The following is a 9602-nucleotide window of genomic DNA, read 5'->3' on the forward strand; positions in this document are numbered from 1 at the left end:
TCAAGCATAGCAGCTTGACGAAGGATGAGAAGGGCGGCGGACCTCCAGACTAAGTCCGACAGTCCGTAGAGAAACTGCCAGATTGAGGTGGCGCCGAAGGCCATTGCCCTGACTGATGAACACGTGTTCAATGACGAACATGGTCAAAAGCTTTCTCTTGGTCGAGCACAATCAAACCAAGATTATCATTTTTAGCTTTACACACATCCCAAAGATCCCTTATGAGGAATATGTTATGATGTGCCTGTCTGTTAGGGATACAATAGGACTGTTCACTTTGAATCAAAGATTCTAGAAGGGGGAAGATGCGTCAAGCTAAAGCTTTGGAAAATATTTTAAAGTTGGAAGTTAAAAGAGAGATTGGGAGCCAGTTGCCAACGAGCTGAGGGTCCCCTTTTTTTCGGTAATAAAGTAATTCCTGCTCTACGACAGCTCATTGGCAATTCCCCACATTGTAAAGAACTCGTAAAGACCTCCTAAAGCCCTGAACCTAATAATAAAGACCAAAAGGATTTGTAAAACTCGACTGGGAGGTCGCTGAGTCCAGGAGATTTTCCAGTCGGCAGAGAAGCCAGCGAGAGTGCAAGTTCTTCCAAGTGTCGAAAGAGGAATGCCTCCGACAAGAGGAGATTCGTACAAGATTTGAGGGCAGTGAATGACACGGTGATTCCAGCTTATCCTGTAATTGCAAATCCAGCTACCATTCTAACAAGCATCCCAAGTACTACAACCTATTTTAGTGTCGTGGATCTTTGTTCAGCTTGGTAGTTGGATTTGTAATTACAGGATAAGCTGGAATCACCATGTCATTCACTGCCCTCAAATCTTGTACAAATCTCCACGTTGACTTCCTGGGTTTTCTTACAGGTAAGATCGGTGTATTACATTGACTAACTATGGGAATAATTATCCCTTGCTTCAATAGCGCTTCCACTATGGGTGCAATCCCTATTTCTGCTTCTGGACGCAAAGGGTATTGCGGTTTTCGAGGCAGTTTCTTTTCTGGATCTATATTGATCTTGACTGGGTGCATGCCTCTAATTCGCCCTACATCGTTGGCGTGTGTTGCCCACAGACAAGTCGGGACTTGTTCGAGTAATTCAGCTAATTTTCCTGACCCATTTATTTCCGAGAGATCAACCATCTCGAACACAGCTTTTACCGTTCCTTGACATTCTGACCAACAGTATCCATCTGTTCCAATCTTCCAAAGTCCGTTTACTTGGCTCGACTCCATCAAAGTCGCTTGTGATGCTTTCTTCAAAGAGGTTACCATGTGACCGATGTCCGTTTCTTGATAACCTTTTGCAATCACTAAAGTAACATATGGTGTAACACTGGACGGTTGGTTCCACAATTTTAATTGTTCCTGCGTGAGATGCACCTCCAGGCCAATCCAAATTGTTCCCAACACTAGGTCAAAGGCTGTGAGTGAGAGTTCATATGTCGTTGCTCTTGAAGCCGACAAATGCTGTGTTTTTGTTTTTAATAGTACAGCTGTGACTGCATGCGGTACGATGAGAATCAAAGTGTGTCCCGCAACGAGTGCTTCTGTCGCCTGCACCGTGAGCGAAGCGGCTGCTACTGCCTTTAGACATGATGGGAATCCTTGCGCTACCGGATCCAATTTAGTACTGTAATATGCAACAGGCCGTAATTTATTTCTGTGCTTCTGTGTCAGCACCGACTGTGCAAACCCCCTACTCTCACTTGCGTACAAATAAAAAGGTTTTTCATAGTTTGGAATACCGAGAGCAGGAGCAGAAGAAAGAGCTTGCTTTAAAGTTACAAAAGCCTTGTTTGCATCTTGTGTCCACGCCACTGGACTGGGCGCATTCGCCGAACCAATTTCCAGCAGGGGGCGCACTAAGGCTGCATAATCTGGAATCCACTGCCTGCAATAGCTGGTCGGTCTGAGGAAAGATCTCATCTGTTTAGCAGTAGTTGGCTTGGGCAGTTTTAATATTGCAGCTCTATGTTCAGGGGAGATGCGTCTTGTATCTCCCTTCAAAATATGCCCCAAATATTTCACCTCTTCTTGCGTTATGGACAGGATCTCCTGTTCGGGGAAACCCCATTGTATTTAGAATACAATGATGATCAGATGATCAGATGCGAGAGGTTGTGGGACAGGAAGCAAGGGCAGATATTGCTGCAAAATCTGCTGCCAACACCGGAGCTCTTTTGATATCACAATGTGTATTGAGACAAGGGGCGACGCCAACCATTGATGATATAAATACTTTGCAGACAGCTGTTAGTGCTAAAGAACGAGATTTGTGGATATTGGCTGGATGTGAATTTGAAAATGAATCGAAATTATGGAGATCATCTGATGGTCGTGTGGTAGCACCAAAAGTTCTGTTACCCTGGCTCGCACGATTGGCACATGGGGCCGGGCATACCAGCAAGGGGGGCATGAGTACTTCAATTGGGAGACAGTGGTTTGCCCCGGAGTTTAGTCCAATTGCAGAACAGTATTGTAGGACCTGTGACATTTGCCAAAAACATCACCCAGCAAGGGGGTGCAGATGGCCCCAGAGGGTCATCCAATTCCATTCGGACCTTTTGTTCATATCCAGATAGATTTTGTCCAGTTACCAAAATGCTGGGGCTTTGACTTTGCTTTAGTCATCGTCGATTTGTTCACCAAGTGGGTTGAAGCTTACCCTTGTTGGAAAGCAGATGCCATTACTGTGGTCAAACTGTTGATGAAGGATTTAATCTGTAGGTTTGGAATACCTTGTAGGATCTCCAGTGACCGAGGTACTCATTTCACAGCCGAAGTGGTGAAAGAATTGTCGGCTATTGCAAATCAAGCAACATTTTGACTGCCCGTACCGTCCGCAATCTGCGGGGGCAGTCGAGAGGCAAAATGGATTTCTAAAGAATAAAGTGGCCAAGATTTGTGAACAAACTGGATTAAAATGGCCAGATGCTCTGCCAATTGCTCTCATGACTATGAGATCTACCGCAAATCGAAACACTGGCTTATCTCCGCATGAGATTCTGATGGGAAGACCAATGAGATTACCGAACTCACCTCCTTTGACTGTAAAAGACATGAACGTGCAGCAAATGGATGACACGTTGCTTGCGTTCTGTGTCTCTCTGAATCATGCTGTAAGGACTTTTTATACACAGGTGAAGCAAGCATTGCCTGAGCCTGCGACGTCTGATCATCACAACTTCAAAACAGGAGACTTTGTTTATGTGAAGATTTACAAAAGGAAGAACTCTCTTCAAGCACGTTGGTGTGGGCCGTTTCTAATACTGCTAACTACCCATACAGCTGTGAAGTGTAAAGGAAGAGCAACATGGATCCATGCCACACACTGCAAACTGGCACATGGCCAAAAAGAACCCGAGGAGAACATTGCTTCCTTTTAACTTTAATGATTCTTTCCATTGCAGGATTATTTGTACTACTTAATGCAAGTGGTACAATGTGTACTTGGCTGTTAAGCCGATAAGTACTGTCTGTGATCAACGTTATTTGCATGTTCTTTGGAGATGGGCCTGTCAGACTACCCACCCAACTAAGCCTAGGGCATTCAGAGACCGAAGGAGCTTAACGAGCAGAGTAGGTTCACTACATGGAATAAACACTTATCTGGCTCTTTCTCGTAAACACGCGAAGGCTTTTAATAAAACCAATTGCTGGGTTTGTACTAAGACACCTCATTCAGCAGTTACTGGAATACCTCTACTGGTAATACCATTCAATTTATATGAGTGGTGTGGATACTGGGCAAAGGGAAAAAACTGGGATAAACAAGATAATAACATTGACGACCACATCGTTACCAATGAAAATGGAAATTGCCTCCGACAACGAAATTTCAGTAACTGGTTTTGGCCAAATTTTAATTCAAGTAAAATGCCTCCACATTTTATGGTTGAACGGGCGACAGGAAAACCCGAACTATGCTTGGTACAAGAGGCATGGGGAGAAAGAAGATTAGGGAATTCTGAATGCCGTAATTATGTTTATGAAAATCACACGATGGGACCACAAGTCACTTTAAATAATACCTATTTCGTGTGTGGAAATCGAGCATACCCATGGCTTCGAGTTCATTGGAGTGGATCTTGTTTCTTGTCATTCATTTTGCCGCATATGCGCCTGCTATCTCAGTCACCTTTTGAGCATTTGAAACGGGGTAAACGGGGTTTCACGTCAACTGAATTGTTCTTCATGATTCTAATCCATCACTACGGTGTAGGACAAACATCTGTGGGATTGGCAGAGTTAGCCTATTCGCTTGAATCATTGGCAAATAAAACTGCTCTTGGCATGGTTGATATCAACTCGGAGGTCGTCTCCCTGCGTGCAGTCGCAATGCAAAACCGGGTTGCGCTCAACCTCATCCTCGCGGCTCAAGGAGGAACGTGTGCTGTAATTAACTCTGAGTGTTGTACTTATATCCCTGATAACTCGGAGAAAATCACAAACATAGCTGACAAGATTAAGCAAGAAGGAGCCAAGTATCACATTATTTTACGAAAGATGGGCTTTATTCCTGGTTTGAAGGGATTTTCGGAGGCTGGGGAACTACTCTGTTGCATGGATTTCCGTGGAGTTATTGTGGATCATCATTTCAGTGGTGCTTGTTAGATGTGCAACAATCACAATGCCGGCATTGATTGTTTCTTGTCTAAAGAGGAATACTGCTAAAAAGGTTATGGTGGCCCATGCACCACCGTCCTATTTAGATTTTGAAATTGAGTCCTACGACTCTTATAAGATAGAACCTGAACTTGGAAATCCATAAATCAATGCAATGCGTGTGTTCAATGTTCACGGGAATTGTCATTCTACGTTTGCCCATCTGCTCTGTTCCCGAGATCGGTTGTTGAAAATCAGTCATGCAGCCCAACGGGTAGCCTTATCTTCTATCGGCCTACTGGAACTTCAACCACGTCCAAAGCTGTACAACCACATGAAGCCACCTGGCTTACGGGACAGGAAAGGCTGAGCGACTGAGCTATACGATGTGAGCAAGGGGGATGTGACTGCCAAAGAAGATGGGCACACTTGAACACAAGAGAAAATGTATTTCCAAGTGACAGAATCGTTAAACTTAAGTTGTGTTGCCTTTGAAGGCAACAAGGGGGGAGTGTTGGGGAATTATTCCTCTTTTAGACAAGTGACCCTTGTTTCAGTTTGACTAGAGCAAAGTGTTTGTTTTTTTGCCTCTCTGCTTAATCTTTGATTAAAAATTGTTAATGCTTAAGACCTAGTGGTTAATATTGTATTTCTTTAGCACTCTGGACTTTTGTTTAATTATTTTGCTAGTCCAGGGTGACTGGTCTGATAAGACTGTCCTTTTGCCTATAGCTATAAAAAAACCCTCTCCATTCTCAAAATGTATATATATATATATATATATATATATATATATATATATATATATATATATGTATATATATATACATATATATATATATATATATATGTATATATATGTGTATATATATGTATATATATATATATATATATATATATATATATATATATATATATATATATATATATATATATATATACACATATATATATATATATATATATATATATATATATATATATATATATATATATATATATATATATATGAGGGAGAGGTTCCTTGAGGGAGTAGTGTACGAGGGTGAGAACCTGAACTGGTGGATAACATTAGAAATAAATTGTACTAAAAGAAAATAACTACTTGTGGACATTGATTTATCGGTGTCTGTGATTTTATTAACACTATACGTTTAAAACCGAGTCGGCGAGACGTTAAACCCTGCAAGGGAACTAAGATTCCACAACAACGCAAGAATTCTACAACGATCGCTACGAGGTTGGGTGAAAAAATCCACATCACAAGGAAGGTAAGGAATCAAGTTGATCCCTTTGAGTAGCACTTAACATGGGTAGATCAGACGTGAAATATAGTATCGCATCATTGTCAACATCATTTTCCATCAACACGTCTAAGAAGTTATAGATCTCCATCTTCATGCTATCTTGTGATGTCACAATGTCCCCAGTTGAGAGCTTTCGGGTTTCAATTTGCCTTTGATGAGTGGTCTTTTTATCAAAATGAAAGAAAAATTTTGTTGGCGAGGCCAAATCGGATTAATCGGATCATTGCACTTTCACTTGATAGTCAACAAGATCATTTAAAAGGGCCTTTTTTCCAGTAGCAGATGGTTATTTGTTGTACTGGGGTTGTTTGCAACATCAGATTGTAATTTCAGTGTATTTTTTTTCTTGTACAATCCTTTCCTTTTTTACACTGAAAGATGAGAAGTGATTGAATTCTTGGCAGAAGACGGCAATCTGTGCCTTTGCATAGTCCCACCATAATCTAGGGCTACTTAAACTATTCTTTCGTTCGATGAGGCTATTCCAAAACACCCTAAAGGCTTCACAAAAAGTAACATTCTCAAGTAACACGACGTTAAACTTCCAATATAGACTGCCATGTTGCTGCAGAGCAAGCTTAAAGGAGAATGTTGTAACCAGATGATCAGAGAAAAGAGAAGGCACGATATCAGATTTTAATATCTTATCAAGTATTGTAGCATTGACATAAATTCTGTCTAACCGAGCTCGAGTGTGTCTCTGGGACACACATCTTAACCAAGCGAACTGATGTTGTCTGGGGTGTTGGATACGCCAAACATCCATCAGTCCCACAGTTTTTTATAAGTTTTTTCCAAAGTTTTGGCAGATTTTGGATGTGGCTCCACACTGTTTCTGTCTAAAGCAGGGTCAAGGGTACAGTTGAAGTCACCACTCATTATAAAGCAGCAGTTCAAGTCAATTGTGCTTAGAAAGGCCTTTAGTTTAAGGGAGAAGTTATACTTTTCAGCATTCTCATTGGGGGCATAGATGTTTACAAAAATAACGATTTGATTGTTGGCAATGAACTGAAGACAAGCCAGACGTCCAGGAATTATTTCATTAAAATGAACTTGCGAGAGTGTTAATGAAGGAGAGACAAAGAAGGCAATCCTGGCAGTGAAGGAATTTATATCACTGAAGAACCACTGACCCTTCATGAGCCTTCTCCATTGGGCTTGGGCAGTCAGATCTCCATGCGTCTCTTGCAATAACAAGACGTCCAGGTGCAAATGCTGAGTCAGGTGTTTTACCTGAACTTTGTGTTCTAAACTAGAATCACTATGAATGTTCCAAAATTAACATCCATTTGCTTTGAAAGAGAAAGAAGAAAAATAAATAAAAAAGAAAAAACACACCATAAGGACCTAACTTAAGAAGCTCCTGCCGAGCTTTCTGGATCATTTTTTTAGCCTGTGTTTCTGAGCCTCAGTGAAGTTTGGGGTGACAGGGTTACGCACAATTTCTTTCAATATAATAATTAACACCGGAAGATCAGGGAAATGATCTTTCAGTTCAATATTTCTCTTACGATAAGAGTCCCTCAAGAAGTCCCAAAGCTCGTCATCCGAAGGTCTGCTTTCAGCCTTTAGAATCTGAGGACTCATCTTGACCTTTACCATCAGATTCCTCACATGGGGAATCGATGGGTGTTTGTTTCATTGTGAGCATCACATGATTGCTCGGTTTCAATGAAACAAACTTCTTCGGCCCCTTATGTATCAGAGTTACGCGTGGGGATTCTTCGGAGTGTAAGAGAGTGGACCCCAAGCTTGTCCGTGACATGGCCACGGTGCTCAGGTCCTGAGTGTCACTCTCCATTGGAGGATTTAAACTATCCTCCATTGTTTCCTCAGTGTCCTTGTTTATCTCATTTCTTGTTTTGTTAGAGAGAGACTGTAAAAGTTTCTCTTCCTCCTGTGACTGTTGGATATGGGAGCAGTCTACATTAGGAACGTCCTTGTGCGAGCGGACGCTCTCTGTGGGGTTGGAAACACTGATTGGGATTGGCAAGTTCGATACGATTATTTCATTGTTAACGTTTGAACAAGTGGACGTTTCTGGGTTATTTTCTTCTTCCAGAAAGGCAAATCTGTTATTACATGGAATTCCAGGAATTACATTTTCACTGATTTGCCTTTTAACAGAAGGTGACACACGTCGTGCAAGAGATTTACGTTTTTTAACTTTTGAGATGGTAATGAACCAATCACGTACACTGTCCATTGGCTCATTGGGAGGGGGCGTGTTCACTTGTTGAACGAGTTTGTCCTGTCTGTCATTGGGAGGGGGAGTGTCCACTCGTTCAGCCAGTTTATCCTGTACGTTCGTGGAAAGGGAAACGTTAACATTAATCTGTGAGTCGTCGTTCTTCGGTTCGGCCGTGGAAGGCTGCGTTTTCTGAAGAGGGCAAAACTGTTTCATGTGTCCCACTGCACCACAACCAAAGTACTTTAGGGTGTCAGTGTTTACATATACTTGGGAGTCGTGACTATTTACAGTGAACTTTAAAATGACGTTCAGAGAGGGATAATCCTTGTTGAGTACCATAAATACCTGTCTACGGAAACACATCACGTGACTGGCACGTTCGTCTTTGCAGCCCAAAGGGAGCATTATTAGAGGGGACACGCAGTGTCCACAGCGCTGCAGCGCTTTAAAGATTAAATCACCACTCAGGAATGGCGGTACATTTGAGATAACCACTTTCTGAGCAGGAGTATCTAAAGGATACGTCATCACAAAGTGTCCAGAGTCGAGGGACAGGCCTTGTTAGACGATGAGAGCAACGTGCTCTTCGTCAGACACAAACACGATAACCCGTTTATTCATGTGCGACGCGGCTCGTACCTCATCAAACCTGATTATGTTCCCAATCGTGAGAACAATCGCCTCCACTGAAACACCCTCCGGTGGGGAGCACGCAACGCCATTCTTGTGCGATAACCATTTGAACGTGGCATGTCGCCGCGAACGAGCGGCCGCCATGTTTCAACACACGACACTCAACGTTTTCCTCGCTCAGGAAGAGGAAGTTACCAACACACTCTAACTTTTCCCGAACCTTGGGAAAGGGAGCGCTAACTGAATAAAATAAGGAAAGATAAGCGAAACAAAAAAGCAAAATAAAGGTTGAAAGCGAAAAGTTTTTGAATTGTGAAAGGACCAACAGGGCACCGCCTCGAAAACTGACGATACCCTGACTCGCGCCGCGATGGGCTCTCTCTTCACTACACAGAGGGGAAACACGGGAAAACCTCACAAACAAAAAAACACGAACATAGAGGAACAAAATGGGGAGTGGAGAAACACAAACCAGCACAATAGAGGACAGGAACTCACGACACGAAGTAAGCAGCCACCATGACAGTACACACAACGTACCAACAGCCAGCAGGGGGCGAGAGAGACAGAGAGACAGAGAGACAGAGAGACAGAGAGACAGAGAGAGAGAGACAGAGAGAGAGAGAGAGAGAGAGAGAGAGAGAGAGAGAGAGAGACAGACAGACAGAGAGAGACAGAGAGAGACAGAGAGAGAGAGAGAGAGAGAGAGAGAGAGAGAGAGAGAGAGAGAGAGAGAGAGAGAGAGAGAGAGAGAGAGAGAGAGAGAGAGAGAGACAAAGAGAGAGAGAGAGAGAAAAAGAGAGAGAGAGAGAGAGAGAGAGAGAGAGAGAGAGAGAGAGAGAGAGAGAGAGAGAGAGAGAGA

General features: G+C 42.6%; 1 protein-coding gene across 1 annotated transcript in view; it reads right to left on the reverse strand.

The window, feature by feature from the left end:
* Nucleotides 1-8884, reverse strand: part of LOC147027163 (uncharacterized) — a 54240-nt gene extending 45356 nt beyond the window's left edge. Inside the window, 2 exon segments of the mRNA XM_085883601.1 lie at nt 4909-5016; nt 8747-8884. Coding sequence (XP_085739727.1) covers nt 4909-5016; nt 8747-8884 — 246 coding nt within the window.
* Between the last annotated feature and the right edge of the window lie 718 nt (nt 8885-9602).

Source organism: Eptatretus burgeri, chromosome 5, assembly GCF_056783735.1.
Source record: "Eptatretus burgeri isolate ZD-2024b chromosome 5, Ebu_testis_v1, whole genome shotgun sequence".
Classification (NCBI taxonomy): domain Eukaryota; kingdom Metazoa; phylum Chordata; class Myxini; order Myxiniformes; family Myxinidae; genus Eptatretus; species Eptatretus burgeri.